General features: G+C 31.8%; 3 protein-coding genes across 3 annotated transcripts; 2 read left to right on the forward strand and 1 right to left on the reverse strand.

Moving 5' to 3' along the window:
- Positions 730 to 4,755, reverse strand: LOC105162544 (leucine-rich repeat receptor-like tyrosine-protein kinase PXC3). The gene is made up of 2 exons (XM_011080601.2): positions 1,494 to 4,755; positions 730 to 1,389 (listed from the first exon to the last, which is right to left on the reverse strand). The coding sequence occupies exons 1-2, from the start codon at positions 3,835 to 3,837 to the stop codon at positions 1,064 to 1,066; spliced, it is 2,670 nt and encodes an 889-aa protein (XP_011078903.1). The 5' UTR covers positions 3,838 to 4,755; the 3' UTR covers positions 730 to 1,063.
- On the forward strand, positions 15,004 to 17,014 carry LOC105162545. Its single transcript, XM_011080602.2, has 3 exons — positions 15,004 to 15,149; positions 15,319 to 15,819; positions 16,343 to 17,014. The coding sequence occupies exons 1-3, from the start codon at positions 15,062 to 15,064 to the stop codon at positions 16,861 to 16,863; spliced, it is 1,110 nt and encodes a 369-aa protein (XP_011078904.1). The 5' UTR covers positions 15,004 to 15,061; the 3' UTR covers positions 16,864 to 17,014.
- LOC105162546 (RING-H2 finger protein ATL79-like) lies at positions 20,198 to 21,091 on the forward strand. Its single transcript, XM_011080603.2, has one exon. It carries the CDS (start codon positions 20,307 to 20,309, stop codon positions 20,859 to 20,861), a length of 555 nt encoding a protein of 184 aa, XP_011078905.1. The 5' UTR covers positions 20,198 to 20,306; the 3' UTR covers positions 20,862 to 21,091.

The following is a 22,154-nucleotide window of genomic DNA, read 5'->3' on the forward strand; positions in this document are numbered from 1 at the left end:
TGTCTCAACCAAAGACTGGTGGCAAGAGACTGACAAAAAGTTCCAGGCATGGCCGCGAACTGCTGGTCCTCCTGTTGTCATGAACCCTTTCACGCGCCAAAACTTCATTGTAAAAACCAGTCTTGATTAATAAAATGCACTTGGTATAAGTCCATTCTTTTTCTGTTTCCATGAGATAAGAACCCTTTGTTTTATCATTGATAAACAAAGGATACAATGTGCGGAGTGCTCTTTAGTTTGAAAATTTGCTGTTTATTTTACGACCCTTCTCTATTGTGGACTTCATGTTATGCTGCAAAAGAGCTTGTAATAAGTGTTATGCACTTTGCTTTCTTGTGAAATCATGTCTTGAAATTTAAAAGATTATTACCAATTGATCATTAGTCCTGCCCTGCCCGGCAGGTGGCTTTTATCTGGATGCCTTTGTGGGCATTTTTGCTTGGACATATTCACTACTTTTCACCTTCATTTGCACTTTAATTTTCAACAATTTATGATGGTGTTGGTCCTTTTTATTGAAAAGTTGGGTATTTTGGCCACAGCAGAGCAAAATGAAGTATCCCTTTAAAGTTCTTGGGGTAGTCCTGTTTGAATTATGTTGCCCCAATCATAGCCGAAGCACTATCTCTTACTCCCCCCTTTGGTTCTTGTTTTTGGCTGTTGTTTCTGTAATGCTGGACGGTTTTTTACACCATGAGCTAAGGACTCTGCAAGGTTCTCTTAGAATCATACACCTTCAAGAGCATTTTCCATATAGATGCAACTTCTCATACAAATGTTGAGCCATATACCATTTATATGATTTAAGGCCAATAACAAGCCAGAAATACAGTGCTCAATTCAGGAAGAACGCTCTTTGCTGCACTTTTCCTTCACCTAGTAGGTAGGTCTTTCCCATCCAAAAGTACTGAAATTTACGACAACTTCTTGATACATGAGGGTAACGCGACGACCCCATGCATGTCACAGAAATCATGCATCGGCCCGTGAGGACTGTACTTAGAATATTTTCTGGGCTTCTATTTCTGTGGTTGAGAATGAACTCGAGGAAAATCGACTCTACCTAATTTTGTGTAATTTCTTGAAGCATTTCCACCACCTTTTTCATTTTCGGTCGTTTGGCTGGTGTGGTATCAGTGCAGAGTAATGCTACCTTCAGTGCAGCAAGCATTTCTTTTCTCCAAGCAAATGAAACGGTGCTTAGCCTTGCATCGAGAATCTGCTCTGGGGTTTCTCCTCGGGTTGGGGCAGTATGAACCCATTTCACCAAATCAATGCCTTCACCGAAAGCCTCATCAACTGGCAGTTGAGTTGTGAGGATCTCAAGCAAAACAACTCCGTAGCTATAGACGTTACCTGGTGCTGTAACTTGCATGGTGTATGCATACTCTGTTAAACAAGTTGAAACAGATAATGCTGTGTTAGATAAAGCCTATGCACTATATCCTGGAAGAAGATGCAAATATCGAGCACTTATGTTAAGATATCAATACCTGGAGGGATATATCCAAATGAACCAGCAACGGCACTGATACTTGCTGTCCCTCTGGATGGATCAAGAAGCTTTGAAATTTCAACTTCGCCGACCAAAGGACTAAAATTAGAATCTAAAAGTACATTGCCCGAAGAAATATCAAGGTGGATAATGGCCACATGATGGAGGAAAGCTAATCCTTCAGCCACTCCAACGGCAATGGCAAGTCTTGTGGGCCAGTCAGGTTTGTAATCAGGCTTCTTCGTAGAATCATGAAGGAATTGATACAACGTCCCATTTGGAAAATACTGATGCAACAATAGCACAACATCTTCAAACAAAACAAATCCAATTGGTCTCATCAAATTATCATGGCAGAGTTTACTAAGCTTTTCAACCTCTCTGATCATCTTGCCCTGGTGATTAAGTATAGTTCTGTCCATTGATTTCAGTTTTCTAACCGACAAACTCATCCCAGAAGGCATGTCTGCTCTGTAGACAGTGCTAAATGTTCCAGTGCTGAGCTTGTTGGAATCTTTCAGAGTTGCTTTGGCAACGGCCTCGAAGTCTATAGCTTGCCGGAGGTTTTCAACAAACACATTTCCTGCTAATATAACTGGATCATCGCTAGTGTCATTTTCAGTAATTCCCGCATCTTTGGCAGCCTTTTCTTGCCTCTCCCTCATCATAAATAGCAAGACAACCACAGTCACAGATGCAAATACAGCCAAACCCGAACCAATAACAGCTAATATGATCCTGTATGAAACCTTGTGATGGTAAGCATCATGCGAAGAATCGTCTAAACCTCCACATGAAATGCTCAAAGGCTCACCACAGAGCCCTTTGTTTCCAAGAAAGCTTGAATTCAGGCTTTTCTGAAATGGTATAAACAAGGGTATCGGGCCGGTGAAGTGATTGTTAGAGAAATTGACCTCGATCAAACTAAGCATCCCTTTCAGAGCAGTTGGAATGCTACCACTGAGCTGATTATTTGACACGTCCAAAGAAACCAGCTTGTCCAGTCTTCCCAGCTCTTCCGGCAAGTGTCCACGGAGATGATTCGAGCTCAAATTCAGAGCAATTTGCAAGTTCTTGATATGACCAATCTCAGGAGGAATACTTCCAGTCAGATAGTTACTGCCCAGTTGCAATTCCAGCAGTTTCGTGCAGTTCCCAATCTCGTGTGGTATCTCCCCTCTTATTGAATTCTGACCCAACAGCAGGTACTGCAATCTAGTTGTCGTGCAGATACTCTGTGGTATGGTGCCGTTGAATCTATTATTACTCAAATCAAGCTTGTTCAAAGTTTTGCTCCTCAGAATTGATGTGGGAATGTCTCCAAACAGACTGTTCCCAGAAACAATCAACTCCTGCAGATTACTGAGCAAGCCAAACTCCAACGGGACAGTTCCTGTGAACCCGTTTGAAGCTAAATTAAGGAGAGTGAGATTCGAGCATCTTGAGAATTCTGTCACAATCTCCCCAGAGAGATTGTTATTGTTTGCTTCAAAGTAAGTGAGGCTACTAATATTACCGATTTCTCTAGGAATGCCTCCAATCAAATTGTTATTGCCAATCCTAATACTTGAAAGGCCTTTGCATTTCCCAATTGATTCAGGAATATAGCCAGTCAATCTATTCTGAGTCAGAACCAAAGTTTCCAGCTTCTCCATATTGAAAATGCTCTCAGGGATTGATCCCTCCAATTTATTTGAGTGAAGGTTCAACAACTGAAGCTCAGAGAGTAATCCCAACTTATCAGGAATAACACCACTCAACTCATTTTCATAGGCAGTAAACACTTTCAGATTAGTTAAATTACCAACCTGCGGAGGGATAGAACCATTCAATCTATTCGTAAACAACTGCAAATCCTGCAACTTCTCCAACTCCTCAAGCTCATCAGGAATCACACCCATGAGCAAGTTATTGGAAAGATTCAGAGCTCTTAGATTCCTGAGCCTGGCCAACTCCAGAGGGATTGAGCCTCCGAAGTTGTTAAATGATAAATCAAGAAACTCAAGCTCAGATAAGTTCCCAAAAGCAGATGGAATTATGCCGTGGAATTTGTTGAATGAAAGATCAAGCCACTTGAGGGATTTGAGCTCAGATATCAGACTGAGATTACCTTGCAGCCCATGACTAGAAAGATCAAGCCTCTCAACAGATGAATTCTTGGAGCTGCAAGAAACGCCAGGCCAACTGCAATACTCTGAGCTATTAACATTCCAGCCAGATATTTTAAGCTCTTTCCCAATTTCTACCAGCGTAGTCTGATCATTCAACAACTGAGTAATCACAAGTTGAGACCACGAGAGCAACCCAAAGAGTAAAATACTCAACAAACTCAAAAATGGCATTTTTGGGTTGCCTCCAATTGGGGGAAAAAGAAGGAACTGCAGGTGTCTTGTTATCTTCTTGGGAGAGCCCAAAAGGGGCAATTGAAATATCAATTCTTTGTGAAATTTTTACTGAAAAACAGGAGCATCTACCATTCCAAATGTGGGAATGCCACTCATAGATTATAGCTCAAAGAATATATTAAAAACTACTGAGATTTTCAGTAAAATTGAACCAAGAAAAACCATCAAGTACAAAAACCCCAAGAACTTTCACCTTTTCAAAATGGCCCATCTCAAAGTTGTTGAAAATGAAGGAACTCGCTCTAAAAGCAAGCACTTTCCTATTAACTCGAGCAGAAAAGTGTACCTTCAAGAAATTCTCAATCAACACACAGACACCAAAAAAGGCATAAAAATCAGCCCAAAAACAACTAAAAGTCTAAAAAAAACAAAAAGCAACAGTCTTTGTGGACAAGAACAAAAGCCCAGAGAGAGCAAAGGTCTGGAGAGAGGAGTAAAACGCGATTTCAGGAATTCTTGATCAAATTCAGAGACCACATACAGACATTAAAAAAAAAAAAACTCAGTCCCAGAAATGCAGCATGAACTGGAAATACAGCAATTTTGGTAGAAAAGAACAAAAGCTCAAAACCATAAATGCTGGAGAACAAGGTTTACAGAGAGGAAAAAGAGGAAAGAAGGGGATTGTTTCTTTCCTTGGACAAGAAAAGAAAATGAAGATGATGAAAGAAGATTGTACAACGTTTGAGGGGAAAATGCTATCACAGGTCAGGTGTTTTGTGCTATGTCAGAGAGAGAGAGTTTATGTGGGAGTTTGGTTTTGAAGAGTGTTAACAAAAGGTGAAAGCTTTGTGATGTAATGTGTAACAGTGAAAAGCTTCACGAGAAATGAGCAGAGTGATGGAGCAATGAGAGTGTCGTAGACGTAGCGTAGGTATTCTATTCCCCGGTCCACTGCTCCGCCCCGCGTGCCTCAATCATCAAATCATTTCTCTACTCTATGCTTTTACGGTTTTACCCTTCTTTCTTAAATATGAAAATTCATAAATATCCCACACATTTTTATAAAAGTATATAAAAATAAATAATATTCTATTCAAAATACGGATAAAAGGATCACTAATACATACTATCTTGTATTTATTATTAAATTAAGTATCGTCTCAACCAATCTTCACAAGCATATAAAAATAGCTGTGTAAAAAAACTTATAAAAAGAATCAATCGTGGTGTGAGGGAAATATTTGAAAATTAACGGGTAATTTAGATATTCAAAAGTTGGTACAATAATTTTTTTTAAATAATAATATAGATGATGTAGAAATTATTTATACGTGTCGATATATTAATCTTATTGAGTAATAGTTAATTATTAGGATTGTTATTTTTTACTTGTATGATATTAAATTAATATTTTTAATTAATAATTTTGTTATTATTTTAGGTTTGAGAGTCCTAAAAAAGAAATAATAAATTTGAAAGAGAAAGAATATTATATTGAAACTAAAATTCTCATAAATTTTATCATTATAGTTTATTAAATGTCATCTCATTTGTTTAAGGTAGTGTCAGCCGGAAGATTAAATATATATATATATCTTATTAATGATTTTTTTATAGGATGATATGTTGTGTACTGAGACATGTCCTTCTCAAATACAGTAAGGACCCAAACCCACACACATTCATACATATTTCAAGAGTTTTATCAAATCTTTATAATAAAATTGTGAAGTTATACAACGAGCCACTCGATCGAATTGTAAGTCACATCATTTGGAGTTGTCAGCGGGAACGAGGCCATGTGCCCGACCCCTCGTTTAGGCTTGATGATATAATCATACGTGCCACGTCAATTGCAGATGTGGAGCTTATAAGCCTAAGGCTTTTTCTTCCTAACGAAGTTCTTTTTACAGAACAAAATTACGAAATTCATACGAAATCAAAACGGACAATACATCACGCAATTGGGACATCAATCGATTATCCCCTGGGGATAGTTGCAATGGTCAGGACTCAAAATTTCCTACATATAATCTTGATTTACCAAAATTTTAGTAGCATGTTATTGTAATTTCAGGCCGAATTTCATAATTTTCTAAATATTTCAAAATTTGGAACTATATTGTTCAAATATTTGCACTCAGCTTATTGGAAATTGATGCAAAAATAAAAAATATTTTAACAATATTGAATTATTTAAGAATTGGGGGACAAATTCTTCAAATTAATTTTTAAATTTTATTTTCCAACTTCACTTTTGTTGGGTCGTGTGCATGATTGAAGGATCTAATTCTCATTTCACTTTGGCCCTCAACTTCTAGAAAGAAAATATTATTATATACTAAGGGATAATTACTCTTTTCTCTCTTTAAATTTGGTATAATTATATATAAATTTTCTATAATTTAAAAAATTATATTTATTACCCATGAAGTTTATTTTTGTCTAACAAATAATCTCCTCTATTTATCAAAATTCACCGAATTTGCTGATATTAAAAAAAATTAGAAAAAAATCTATTTTGACTACCGATTGGCTTATTACATGTCAAATAAATCTGTTTATAATCAAATTATCTTTATACGTCTTCACGTGTTAATGTATGTGAAGAGGTATATCTTTACCGTTATAAGGATAGTTTAGTCGAAAAAATTATTTAACCTACAATAAGTCAATTTAATCGAAGGTAAATATCATTTTCATTCAATTTTTTTTATTAATATTGATGAATTTTGACTAATGTAGATATTTATTTATTAAATAGAAGCAAACTTCATAGATGTTAAATATAATTTATTAAATCATAAAATATTTATATGTAATTTTATTAAATTTAGAGAAAGAAAGTGTAATTATCCGGATAATAAATAAAGAAATAAGTAGTTGAACTGAAATTGAATAATTTGAGTGTGGTGGTCCACTTGTGGAACCCTTGAGATGACATGGTGACGTGCATCCCTAGACAAAGTAGGTCGAAACCTTGTCCAATATAGTATAGGGCAACGACAACGGGCCACCGTCTATTGCAAACACTTCTAGGAGCTCTCATTATATATATATAGTAAAAAAAATTTATAAATTAATAATTTTTTTAAAATAATAAAATTTTTCGGTCCCAACTTGGGCCTATGTAAAAAAATTACCAAATTCGATAAGATAATAAGATAATAATTTTTTAAAAAATTCTTTTATAAATATTAGATCCCATTAAAATTTTAAATTAATAATTCATAAATATTACAATTATAAATATTAAATATGAAGTCTGTAATGCTTTACGTATTTGATCATTCATTGATGATTTTGCCATGCCTTTTAGATGAGAAGACATTATGAATTATTTTATTTCTATATTAAGATTTATATAGTATATGTTTCATTTATCATGCATGAATATATTTAATTGGCTATAATAGTTATTTACGTGCAACGAATTAATGTAAACATGTATATTTTAATTAATTCCAATGAATTGATACATGCGTCCATGAATATAATAGTTCATTGTATACAATGAATTGATGTAATACATGAATATATTTAATTAGTTACAAAGAATTGGTTGATGCATGAATATAATCAATAAAACATATATGAATTCATTTATTCTCAAAATATATGTATTAAATTTGTTGAATTTAAAAAGTCTCTCTTTTAATTAATAAAATATTAATTTATCGATAAATTAATATCTCTCTAAATTAATAAAATTTTATGGTTCCAAAGTTATTAATTTATAGAGATTTTACTGTATATATGATATAATTATGAATATTTGTTTATTATTTAAAAATTTATTAATATTTTTTATGTTTGATAAAATTATATAATTTTTAAATTAAGGTAAAAAATTATTAATTTTATTTTAATTATATTTTCTTTACTTTTTTTAAAAATGAAAAATTATATAAAAAAATCGGACAAAATGAATGAGAAAAATATGAAAAATAATAAAATATATAAATATATAAATTATAATTCATATTTCACAAGAGTATTTTGGTAAATTTACTATTAAAATGAATGAAAATTTAATCGAGACTAAGGGTTTTTTTTGTTCAAGTGAGAGGAAATGAGAAGTGAAAGGGAGAAGAGAGAAGGGGAGGGAAAAAATAATAATTTTTCTTGAAGTTGTTTGGTATGATTGAAAGCAGGATAAACTTAATGATTCCTTTGTTTGGTACGAGAAAACAAATTGAGAAGAAAAGATTATTTTTTGTAATTTTACTGAATAACCCTTCTCTTCATTTTGTATTAGAAAATAAATAAATTAATATTATACTAATATAATTTTAGTATATCAAAAAATTTTAAAAATTATATTAATAAAAATTTTATCAAACAAGAATAAAAATATTTTTTTATTAATAAAAATTTTATCAAACAAGAATAAGAATATTTTTTATTAATAAAAATATTCTATGTTGACTATGGTCGTTTTTCAGCGATTTGTTTATTTGTTTTTCTGGTGATTATGTACATATATATATATATATGGGCAATAGAGTAGATGAAAATATATATATATATTTGTCTTTTTTGCCTTATACTTTCACTTTTTCGCCTAATTTTGGATGGAAACAAAATTGGACCCGGAAGGATTTTATATATATCGAGTTTTACTTCCTTCCATCTCTTCCCCCTAACGAAACATAAAATTATCTCTTATACATTTATTTTTACTTCCACTTTTGTTATACTCCAATTTTTTACCCCAACCAAACATACTCTAACGGATTGAAATAGTTGTTGGACAACTGTTAAAATTAAGAGATATTGAAATTTTTTAAACAATAAAAAAATATATATAATTATATCAAACGTTAGTGGAACTCGCTGTAATTCATCGACTTATGCATTATTTCGTCTACATCAAATAGTATATAAATAGCACTACCTAAATATAAATGGTAAAAAAGTGGGATCAATTATAACGATCTCTCCTAAAATTTGGCATAATTACGAATACCCCATCATTGTTTGAAAAATTATAAATACCCCATGATATTTGATGAAATTATATAATCCCTGAACAGAGGTATGAAATTGTCAACTTTATTCTTACTATATTTTTTATTTTTTTTTTAAATTTAAAACTGATATAAAAATTGAACGAGATGGATGAAAAAAATTTAAAAATTATAAAAAAAATTATCCACTCAATCCATAAAAAAATATTTTTAAAAAAATAATAATTATTATAATTTTTAATCCACAAGGACATTTTGGTCAGTTCATTATAAAAAATTGATAAAAAAACCTAACAAATTAGGCTATTTGTTATACGGCCATTAAAATCAGGGGGTATTAATAATTTTTCAAACAACAAGAGGGTATTCATAATTAAGCCAAACCTTAAGGAAAGTAATTATAATTTACCCTAAAAAATAATTAAGTTGAATTCGCATATTAATAAAAATGTGAGGGTCCTTATATATTATATAGTATTTCTAATACTTTATAATCAATTTGCTTATGCAATTGTGGGTATAATTATAAACATCCCCTCTTTATCAGCAAAATTATAAATACCTCTCTCAAATGGTTAATAATTATATAACTCCTAGACGGTGAGGTAAAAATTACTATTTTACCCTTATTAATTCTTTAAAAAAGTGTGAAAAATATGAAAAAGAATCCGAGGGTGAGTAGAGCAAATAATTCATAACCAACCTAAAAGGGCATATATTCAGGCTTTGATTCTTTTCATTTTGTATTTATGAATAAATCAATTACAATTATATTATGAATTTTAATCATTAACAATCAGTATGTATAAAAATCAATTATCAATATCAAATATATATAACTAATCGATAATTATTATTACAATTAATAAATAATTACTATTAAAATAGATAATTACAAATTAACGAAACTCGAACTCACGAACTCTTATTCATGATATTGGTACTTTAAATATATATAGTTTTAGGGGCGGTAGCTTTTTTGTAAAGAATGATTAGTTAGGCGGAGGGCAATGGGATTGGGCATACATAAATAAATAAGCAGTGATTAAGGGCGTGATTTTTGCAGGAATCAAGGAAGCTGGCGGCAAACTCCTCCTTCTCCTCCTCTTCCGCCTGCTGCATGCTCAATTCACCATCATCATGACACCTTTTTTTTTTTTTTTTTCTCTATCAATAATTAATATAATTAATTAAAAAAATAAAATTACAATAAATTCATATAACGTGAGGTAAAAAAATTACACGTTCGGTAGAACTGATATGTATAACTTCAAAATTATTTATAAAATCTCAACCTTAATACTATTGAGTTAATACGTCATTGATAAAATTAAATATAAATATATTTTTTTTCTAGGGGGGAGGGAGTCGGGACGTCCCTTTATGTATTTTTTGTCTATCAAATACGGTAATAATATGAATACTATTAGCACAAAAATTAGTTTCAAGAATCGAAGATCATTAAGACCAAATTCTCTACATTAACAACTCTTGGGAAAAAAATTTCACATATTATATATTTTACATACTAAACTAAAATTATTGAAAAACTTACTCAGTATTCAACTTATCTGAATCTCATTCATCAATTAACCAAATCAAACTTGAACCGACGTATTCTTCATTTACAAAATCTTCATAGTAGTTGTCTGATAAATATAAATTATTATATAATGATGTGACGTAAATATTGTAAAAGCAAGCTCGACAGTAAATTCAAACGACACATATTGAGTAAATGCTCTAAATCATCTCGTCTCGATTGATTTACAGTCCTGAATGTGAATTTTTAACAGAAAAAATAAAAAAGAAAAAAACATAATAATGAATGATTGTGGCAGAAGAACAACAATGTTGTCACCTATAGTAGTAGTAGTCCAGCTGCCTTATGGTCCTATTCTAACATCCCCCAAATGAGTGAAAGGTTGTCCCAACACAATTCCCTGTGGCTGTCTGTACTTGTAAGAGCTAAAAACAGATAGAAAAATCTGAAATGCCATCTCCCCCCATTCCTAATCCTAATACACACACTACTCTTTTTCAATGACTTGTTGAGGGGATTTGACTGCCCACTAAGCCATGTGCATGCATGGTGTGATGGGGGGGTGGGGTGGGGTGGGTTAGTCACTTTTTAGGTGAATATGGGTCATATATGTATGTGGCCCAGAAGAGGAAAAAGGAAAGGAAAAAGCAAAGGGGTATTTTCAGTGTGAAAATGTGGTGAGTGATGGAGATAGGGGCTTCCCTTTTGTTGGACATGCATCATGACCCTTGCATCATGCATTGTCTCTCTTCTCTATGGCATCTAGGGTCCCCCCCCCCCATCTATACTTACACTTAGGACACAAACCTAATTGCACTTTCATGTGCATACATATATATATTGTTATTGCACGTTGTTCCTACGAGTATATAAAAAAGAGTTGTAATGTGGATGGAGAAGAATAAAATAAAATTTGTAAAAGAAAACAATCATGGTGTGAGGAGATGAGAAAGAATAGGGTCCGTGAGAAAAAAAAAAACCGTGGAATGAAGTGAGACAAAAAATTAATCGTAATTGTGGGTTATTAAAATATGAAAGTTTATGAAAAAAAGAAATATATATATGAAAAAATAAGGTGAGGGAAATATGTAGTAGTGGGTTGAGAAGAAAAAATAAATTAAAATTATGAAAGTATTAAAAAAATATTGAAATTACTATTCTAATTAAATTTTTCTTTAAAATGAGGAGAAATGAATTACAGGGATAAATTTAGGTGTTCAAAAATTGATACGATAAAAGATTTTATTTTATAATAATATTGAAGATATATATTTGATAGACATTAAAGTTGAGAGGGTGTTTGTCTGAGTTTATACAACCACATTCTCTCTCTCTCTCTCTCTCACACACACACACACTCAATCTCTCTCTCTCTAGAATATTAAAGAACTTTGTTATTTTTTTTAATTAAAAAAAAAAGAAAATGCTTTATTACTTAATAATAAAATATTATACATAGTTAACATAAAAAATTGCTACTCAAATTATATTTATTAAATATATATATATATATATTCAAGATATTATAAATTTTACAGCTAGAAATACATTGATAAAGAAAATACCAATTATATATCTATGTTAATATTCGATTAGCAAATATTTTAGGTAACCATTCATTTATTTTACTTTTGTAAAAAGAATTATCTATTAAATTCTTATTTGGAGTTAAACTAATGTAAATTATTTATGAAAGTATTTTAAAATATTTAAATATAAAATATGTTAAGAAATAACAATTTATTTGATGTTAATGGTATTATATATATATATTTATCATTTATCAATAAAAAACCTTATTATGCAAAAACACCCAGACATCTTATAATCTCTTTAAGAAAAAGATAAAAGGTAAGAAATTTTCAATATCATATTAATTATAAAATCAACACTACTTATAAATTTAATATTCCAAAATTAAATTAAATTAAATTTTACAATCTCCAAAAACATTTTATAAAATGTGTTACCCTCTAAGTACAATAACCAGATTCAAACTCACTTAAAACTACAAATTAATGTTGGGACGTGTAAGAATTCAGAACATTGGGCCCAGAATTTGAAATATGGGTATTGGCCCAATGGACCTAACCCCTTGAGACAGATGTCTGAAGATGGGCCTTCAATTGGCCCAACGGCCCGTATCCCTAAAGCCTATCCAGCGGTTGATCTCATATTAATCAACGGAGCTCAATGTTTTATATATTGTTTTGATGTGATTGAAATGAAAGATCAATGTTAGAGTCTTTCTAACCACGTCTTTTTTTCAGGACAAAATTGTAAAGTTAAAAACGTTAGAACCAACAATATCTTGCACTATAAGATTTGATTACAGCATATGTTGTACACTCATCATCATTTGTGTATCCCTTCCATTATTTAGGAGGTAATAATTCCGACATATTCCCACATGAAAGCTTGCGTGGTTTATAAACCATATTCAGAGATTGATCAAGTAGAAATGACCTTATACATAGTGGTAGCAGGGCATCCAGTGGGCAGATAAGAAGACATCTGGTACATGTAAATCGAGTTGTTTTGGCTTCATTTGTGTATCATATTTGGTAGGAACTGAAGAATAGGAGACGAGATCTTGACAGGTTTTAACGAAACCACTGGTTGCTGCTAGACTTACAGTTGAGCAAATTAAACAAAATCGTATGTACAATACATACGAAACTTACCATTTACACACACACGAAAAAGAATAAGAAAAGAAAGAAAATCCCATTCAAAATCCTTACTTTATTTTCAAAACAGAACTATGAGGCTCAAAACTCACGGAAAAATTCCTATTCAAATTAACTTTGGACGAATCAAACCAATCACGGAGCAAGTAGATACACTTAAAATATAATTGGTCACTTTTCTAAACTATACATCAATTACATTGCAAATGTATTGCACTTGTCATATAATTAATGTAGATTAAATCAGAGCCGTTCTGTATTAGAATTTTCAAAAGCCACGAGGCTTTCTCTACTTAGAAAGACACACCTTCATAACAGAACATTTAATATATTAATCGAAACAAATAATATATCGCACAATAAAACCCAATCATATCACACACCACATTACTTATGAAGGTTTGGATTGTAGGTAAGATCATACACAAGCCCAAAGATTTATTTGAAATTTAATTATAGTTTATATACATACGAAAAAATTAATGATCATGGCATGGTAGTATTCAATATAAAGCATGGATCCTTATTAAATACGTAAGTATTAATGGGCATGTGAACATATCATGTGACTAAATAAATGAAGAAAGAAGTTATAAGAATATTTCCATGTTCACTCAAAGACTGCCCAAAATTATTTAATATAAGTTTTTAAAATTTGATATAATTATAAATACTTTAAGTTATTTAAAAATTATAAATGCTCTTTCAATTTTAATATCCGTCTAATAACGAATTCATTCTATTAGTCCCTATTAGATTTTTATTCAATTTTTGTGATGAATTAAGCGAAATATTCATTTGGGTTATAAATTATATCTATTTTATACTTTTTTTGAAAATTGTGGACTAATATTTTTTATAGGTTATTTATTTTACACGCCCTTAATTTCTTTTATATCATTTCAAATATATATTTTTTGAAAAACAAAAATCAATTTGAGTAAATTAATAATATTCACTTCACTATCTAAAGACTACATAATTATTTTTTATTTAAAAAATATTAATTATTTTTAAATAATAAAAAAATTATAATTATTTTAAATTTTAAGACGGTGGTTGTAATTTATCATTTAATTTGATCATATTAAAAACATGAAAAACAGTTAAACTGAATACAAATTGTTGACCAAAACTCAGGAAATGAGATGCAGATGAGGTGGACGGTGGAAGTGGATCAATAATTATGGGAAAGTCTACTTTTGTCAGAACCTTGAACGCCGTACCGACGTACAAACAAATACATACATATCACAAGTATTTATTTAAAAATTAAAATAGTTGCAAGAGAGTTCCATGCCATCAAATTTAAAAGGATTAATTATATTTTATCATTTAAATTATATATTTTTTAGAATTTAATTTTTTAATTATTAATTTATTATCAAAATTTTATTTTTTATTATTTATAATTGTTTATTTAATCGAGTGTTTTGTTTAAAAAAATACATTCATTGCATATGTGATATTTAAAAGTTATGTGATGTGCTATTTTTCACATATACACAACATGTGATATTTTTTTCGACAGAAAATCAACAGAAGGTTATATACGACAGAGTACAAATTTTGTCAAAGTTGATATGATAGGTTGACAAAAAAGATACAGAAATTATTAGACGAATGATAAAACTCAAGAAGTCTTGATAATTTTTATGAACAATGAAAAATAATTTATGTACCGAATTTCAAATTAGCACATAATATAATGAATCAAGAATCCCAAACACAAGCTGAGCCAATCACGGCAACCGGTGAAAGCGTACAGACCCAAAACCTACTTATCTGGAATTGTGTAGAGAAAGAAAACACTGATTTTCAGAATTAAAAAGAGAAAAACTGAGACAGCCCAACACATCTCACGCCTAATTTAGTGCTACTATGAACATGAACATGCCCCTCTCTCTCTCTCTCTCTATATATATATATATATATATACCAGTACTCTTCTGATCATACATGATAAGACTTCACTTTCCTTTTCCTGATTATCAGTTCAATTCTAGGGGGAATCAATGGCTTATCCCACTCTTTGTTTCCTTTTCATATTCATTCTATGCAGCAGTTTGGCCTCTGCAAGAACAGTTGCTCCACCTCTTGATAGTAAGTTGTTTATTTCGGATGAGTGCTGCTATGTAATAATAAGTTGGATCACGTAACTTTTGTGTCATTTTATGATTTTATACTCTTAATTGTTCGTGCTTTATTTATAACATGTTTTGTGTTCTTTCTAACTATGTTATGATCCATGAATTGGCAATAATGTATTTAGGACTACTCCAAAATGGGAACTTCGAAGCAGGTCCGAAGCCATCAAACCTGAATAAAACAGTGATCATCGGAAAACACTCCCTCCCAAGATGGGAGATCACCGGCATAGTCGAGTACGTGTCCGGTGGGCCCCAGCCGGGCGGGTTCTACTTCGCTGTGCCGCGTGGGGTCCACGCCGTGAGGCTTGGGAACGAAGCCTCCGTATCACAGTACGTCAGGAACTTGAAGCCCGGTTCGATCTACAGCCTTACGTTTGGAGCAACACGAACATGCGCTCAAGATGAGGTGCTTAGGGTATCGGTCCCTGGCATGTCGAGCGACCTTCCGATCCAAACGCTGTATAGCAGCGATGGAGGAGATACGTACGCCTGGACCTTTAAGGCAAGTTCTAGTGTTGTGAAGGTCACTTTTCACAACCCCGGGATGCAAGAGGACCCAACCTGTGGACCTCTTTTGGACGCCATTGCAATCAAGGAAGTGCTGCCCCTCAAATTCACAAGAGGTAAGTCTCAAATTAAGTATACTTGCATAGTAGGTTGGATATAAGGTGCAATAAAGATCTTATTACATCATAGTACACCTTGATTCTACATGCTGATATTATTGATAAGGTTCCATTTGCATCGGTCCTTGTAGTTTTTCGACAATATAAGACTACCCCTGTTGTGATGTGGATTATTCGGAAATTTTAACACAAGTCAAATTCGGTCGAATCAAACCAATCACAAAACAAATGTAGTACACTTTGTCATGTGATTGGTCGTTTTCCTTCAACTGTACACTTATTGCATAATAAGTGCATTGTACTTGTCATGTGATTAGTGGTAGATTCGATCAAATCTTTCATGTTTTTACATTACAAAATCTCCCTGAAAAGCCAGATGCTAAAGAAGCAATTTGTGATGTGAAATACGACTGCGTGAAGGTTTTTTTGTAATTTTTCAAGATTGAGAAAGCGTTCCTATGAAGTCAAGATTACCGAAAACCACTCACTCTCGGTTTTCACATGACTACGTGAATCCTAGGAAACTTGGTGAAAAATGGAGGTTTTGAGACCGGTCCTCATGTCTTCAAGAACTTCTCCACGGGCATCCTCGTCCTCCCCAAGCGCCAAGACCTATACTCACCCATCCCAGGATGGATCGTCGAGCACACCAGACCGGTAAAATACATCGACTCAAAGCACTTCAACGTGCCCTCGGGTCTTGCAGCAGTCGAGTTGATTGGAGGGAGAGAAACATCCATTGCTCAAGTCTTGAGGACGTCTCCTAAAAAATGGTACAACCTCTCATTCACAATCGGAGATGCTAAGAACGGATGCAACGGGACGATGACGGTGGAGGCATTCGCCAGCAGGAAGAGTGTGAGAGTTGAGTTCACTTCACATGGGAAGGGCCATTTCAAGAATGCAAGCCTTAGGTTTCAAGCAGCGTCGGAGAGGACTAGGATTGCATTCTACAGTCCGTCTTATCACACAAGGTTGTATGATTTTGGTCATATGTGTGGACCTGTTTTGGATGATGTTAAGGTTGTTCCAGTTGCCTAGTGTTAGTGAGGAAATAGCCAGGAGCGGCAAAACTGCTCAAAGATAGTCATGATTGTTGAGTTCAAACTTCAAAAGGGTGTTTTCTTCTTGCAAAACTGTTAAAAAGGGAATGGACAAGTTAAGCGGATTTGAATACTATTGCAGGTGACTTTGATCTTTGTTTTTTGGTTAATTACACTTAGACCCTCTAAAATTAATTGTATTTTTTAGTAAACAAATTTCAAATTATACTTATACCCTCTACAAAAATTCACTATTTACACCTGACACCCTTTCATTAGGATTTGACAAAAATATTGATGTTAACAAAAAAACTTATGTAAAGTTTTAATTTTACCCGTCATTTAACATTTTCGTATATCTTGTACTTATGAAAAAAATGTAATGATATTAACCGCATTCCATATACATATACATATATACACACATTTTTTTTTATCGCTTTATAACTACAAAAATTTAACATAAGAATGTTAATTTAATGAGGGGTATAATTGAAAATTCATAGAATCTTTTCTTGATTACATTAGCGTTTTTCGTTCAAAACCAGACGGAGGAGGCTAAGTGTAAATGGAGAATTTTCAAATGTGGTATAAATTTAATTTCAAAAAGTTTTTCGAAAAAAATGTAACTTCGAATTTTTAAAAAGGGTCTAAGTGTTGCTAATCCTTAATTTTTTTTAAAAGAAGCATACTATCCAAGCTTCTTCTACTTACATCAGAAATTTTAGTTCAAATGCAGTTCAATGACACCCGAACGAACGAAAACCAAATGAATTATACTTCTCGAATAATTAGCATACGATTAAGGTAATTACAACGCGCTCTCTTATATTTGATATAATTGTAAATATCTCTCATTGTTTTAAAAATACCAATACGTCCTTGATTTTAGTAGTCGTTTAATAATTAGCATAATTCGTTAGTCTCCATCAGATTTTTATTTATTCTTTTATGGTGAATTGATCAAAATGTCCTTGTAGACTATGAATTATAATTTCACTTATTTTTTAAAATATTTTTAAAAAAATTTATGGACTAAGTGGATAATTTTAATTTTTTTTTACAATTCCATCCAACTTGCCTAATTTTTTTTTTTACAAATTTTTAATTTCTTTTTAGGGAAGAGCAAAAATTTACAATAATAACAAAATTGACAATTCCAAACCTCGATCTAAAAATTATAATAACTTCAATAAACACATAAGGGGATAATTGTAATTTTCTAACAATAACGAATATTCATAATTATGAAAACTCAGGGGAGCTCGTTGTAATTTATCAACATCAAAGAATCCCTAAGGCTAAAGTTCACCAAACAGATTGCCCAACCTTAAATAGTAAGAGTTGTGAATACGATGGATGTCGAGTTTGCCTTTCCTCCAGGGCATATACTTTTGTTTCTTTCCTGCTATAATACTATCAATAACTAACAAACTTCTTACATAATCTTCTTCTCTTGTCTCTGTAAGAAGACACGTTGGGATGAACGTTCAAGACTGGGGATTGCGACAGCATGGTTTTGTACTATAGTATGCCACAAAAGATAAATCAGAATTTTCAGTTACGATTGGAAAATAAATCAAATTATTCGATACTCGATTGAAATCGTTGGATAAAAAAAACTTGTTTGAATTCAATTGGTTAAACTTAAGAAACAAAATTTGAACAAAAAGAATTTGTTCCATTAACTTTCTAGCTCGGTTTGAACTCGAGCCGATTAGTGCAAAAATAATATATTATACTTAATATCAAACTATTCGAGTAAGATTCGTGTTTGATCTAAATAAAGCTCGTTTTCAATTCGATTGAATTAATTTCAAACATAAATGTTCAAACTTGACAACAATTCAAACAAATTTGAACGATAATATTTATTTAACTGGATTCCAATCGAGTTATTGTAAGATTTTTTTTTAAAATTTTATTATTTAATTTATTTTTTTAAGGAAAAAAATCAATCAATTCACAATATTTTGTACATTTTTTAACATCTTACATAATATTTTAATAACATCTTCCATTCTTCTTATAATATTAAAATATTCCAATGGAAGATCATAATTATCAAGATAAGAACCCCACTAGGCAAGAATTTAGCATAAAGGGTAAGCAACTTTATTGCCCACTTTCTGATGTTCAATTATGTCTATTCAAGCTAACATGGCCTAGTTTAATTGGCTAGGTTGAATCCCCATAATTTCTGAGTTCATAGATTCTAACCCCATTTTATACTTGGGATGTTATTTTTATTGAATAATTGGTGTGTCAGTTTTCTACTGTAATAATAGGTGTTGGCTAGTTTAATTTATTTGATATTATTGATTAGAGTATAATTGTTGTAATGATATTTGTTAGATTTTAATATCTGTATGGAACAATTATAATTAATTTATTTTAATTAATAATAATTCATCGCTCTAATTTTTAAAAAAAATGTCATTCATTATTCAAATCAGATTTGATCAAATCAAAATCAATTATATAATAAATATGATACACATGTTATGTAATTGTTCATTCTTATCAAATTATAGATCAATTACACGACAAATATATTATACTTAGTATATAATTAATTTAAATTTAATTATAGCCGATTTGAATTAAAATTTGCCGGCTATGCGTGATTGGTCTGATTGGTACAATATATTTGTTGTGTGATTGACATACAATTTAAAAAAAAAAAATTACCAACTACACAACAAACGTATTTGTATTTATTCAGTAATTAATTTGATACAACCTAACTTAATTTGGATAAAAAGGGGAGGGGTAGTTACACTTCCCTCCCCTGAAGTTTAATGTAATTACGCATGGACTTCATGTGGTTTGAGAAATTACATCTAACATCCCTAAGGTCTGCTTACATCTAACAAATAAGTCCCTCCGTTAGCTAAAATTTATCGAATTTGTTGATATTAACAAAAAATTTGGAAAAAAATATCTGTGTTAACTCCTGATTGACTTATTACTGATTTAATTAGGTCAAATATATCTTTTTATGATTAAACTACCCATATACGTCTTCACGCGTTAATACATGTGATGAAGTATATCTTTACTGCTATAAGGGTAATTGAGTTCGAAAAAATTATTTGACCTGCACTAAGTCAATAATCAGTCAATCAATAGTAAAACATCAATTTCATTCAGTTCTTTTGTTAATATCAACAAATTTGGTGAATTTTGATTAATAGAAGAATTTATTTATTTACACAGAAGCAAATTTCAAGAGTGGTAGATATAATTTTCTCTTCACGAAAAATTATTAAAATTTTCTATTATTTCTATTAAAAACCCCCCCCCCCCCCCCCTATTTAGCGTCATCTTTTCCTTCAATCATACCCCAATTTTGTGGCAGGAAAACAATAAAAAAGCTAAATAAACACAGCGACTGATTAAAATTAATTTTATTCGAGAAAAAGAAACCCAAAGTAGAGGATGAGACAAAAACCTTCTGTAGGAACGTCAGGCGCAGCGCCGAAGCCTGAATTGAGCATCCACTTAGCGCCACCAGCTACCACCGCACCGCCGCCGTCGCCGAAATGCGATGCTCACAAGTGTCCGTGGTGGCCGTACTCCAGCTCCAAGGATTTCAAGGTAAATACGGCCTTAGTCCTCGTTTTCCTCTTCTGCACATTAATCTGCGCTGCAGCATTCAACGTCGCCGTCCGCTACATCATAAGACTGCACTGCGCGCGGCGGCGCCAGCTGCGGGAGCCTCCGAATCAGAAGCCGGAGCTCGGATGCGACACCGAGGAAAAGGAGGCGGAAGTTCCGGCGGTGATTTACTCGGAGGGGGTGAAGCTGGTTGGGGGGGCGGCGGAGTGCGCGATCTGCCTGTCGGAGTTTGCGGTTGGTGAGAGAATTAGAGTACTGGAGGAGTGTGGTCATGGATTCCACGTGCAGTGCATTAAGCGGTGGCTGGTTTCGTGCTCTTCTTGCCCAACCTGCAGGGCAAATTGTTCAGTAAAATCCAACTCCTCGCCGCCATGATTGTTTCCAAATTCCATACCCCAAAAATAAATAAATAAATAAAAACCAAAAGGAGTTTGAAGTAGACAAAAAAAGATTGTTTAATATGGCAACTCAAGAAAGTAAATAGAAAAATCAAGCTGAGTTAGTATAGAGATTATGGATGAATTTTCTGTTAACAAGTTTGATTTTGTGAGTTCCAGTTTCATTCATCATGAGTTTCGGAAAATTTTAATTTAAATTAAATTTAATTGGACTTGAATTGATTATATATATAACATATTTGTCGTATGATTACTGTATAGTATAGAGATTGTGCAATCAAACGAAACGTATATATATTTGGTCTGTAATTTGTTTGGTTCGGCCAATTAGGTAAAAATTTCTTGTGAGTGTTTATCCCATAAAATGTGAATTTTTATAATTTATTTTATATTTCTTAGTTATATTAATAAATTAATCGAATTCACCTATTATTTAATTCCTCACTTTGTCAATTATGATATTATTTTTAAAAAAAGGAAAGTCATTAGAAAAGAAGTGAATGACTAATGAGGGGGGAATACTTTTGATTTCACATAATAGAATGTTTCATTTTTTTATCCCAAAATTTAGGTGCTTAACACATTATCCCATAAACTAAAATATTGTAGATATTTTTATTTTGTAGGACTAAAAATACTACTACTTTTATTTTATAAGATCAAATGTGCTATATCTATAAACTGGGGGACAAAAAATATGACACCCTCTATTGTGTGCGACCAAAAGTATAATTTTCTCCTAAGCCATTTTTTATACTAGTTACACGTGACATATTCAATACATGAGCATATATTTTTCAAATATATAAATAATTAAATATCATTTACTAAAACTTTTTTGTCATAAAAAAATAATATAAAAATAATTATGATAAAAAATAATTAATTTTAAAAGAATATTTAGAATAGGATAAAGAGAAAAAAATATAAACTTAAAATAAATAATTGTTTAAAAAAATAGTTTTTACCACTAGTAGAAAGTGAAGGAAATATAATAGGTGGGGAAAAAAACCCTGATAAAAATAAAAAGACAATAAAAAAGTATTTTCCCTTAATATATAGTATAGACAGTTACCATTAAACATTATATTTCAGTAGGCTTCCATATTAAATAGCTCTTTTTTTTTTCTTTTGACGAAAGAAAAAACTATTTTTTAGATCATTCTTCATACTTTGGAGAATCATATAACTATTATAGTTTGATTTGAATAATAACTTTTTCTTTTTCTGAAATTGAATTTTCCTTGCAAGAACACGTGCTGAAATTTTA

The sequence above is a fragment of the Sesamum indicum genome, linkage group LG5 (genome assembly GCF_000512975.1).
Source record: "Sesamum indicum cultivar Zhongzhi No. 13 linkage group LG5, S_indicum_v1.0, whole genome shotgun sequence".
NCBI classification, from domain to species: Eukaryota; Viridiplantae; Streptophyta; class Magnoliopsida; order Lamiales; family Pedaliaceae; genus Sesamum; species Sesamum indicum.

Coding starts and splice junctions, on each gene's coding strand:
- LOC105162544 (XM_011080601.2), bottom strand. CDS start 3,837: ATGCCATTTTTGAGTTTGTTGAGTATTTTACTCTTTGGGTTGCTCTCG. Junction 1,390..1,493: donor ATTTGGATATATCCCTCCAG/GTATTGATATCT, acceptor CTTGTTTAACAG/AGTATGCATACACCATGCAA.
- LOC105162545 (XM_011080602.2), top strand. CDS start 15,062: ATGGCTTATCCCACTCTTTGTTTCCTTTTCATATTCATTCTATGCAGC. Junction 15,150..15,318: donor AGTTGCTCCACCTCTTGATA/GTAAGTTGTTTA, acceptor TAATGTATTTAG/GACTACTCCAAAATGGGAAC. Junction 15,820..16,342: donor GCCCCTCAAATTCACAAGAG/GTAAGTCTCAAA, acceptor CGTGAATCCTAG/GAAACTTGGTGAAAAATGGA.
- LOC105162546 (XM_011080603.2), top strand. CDS start 20,307: ATGAGACAAAAACCTTCTGTAGGAACGTCAGGCGCAGCGCCGAAGCCT.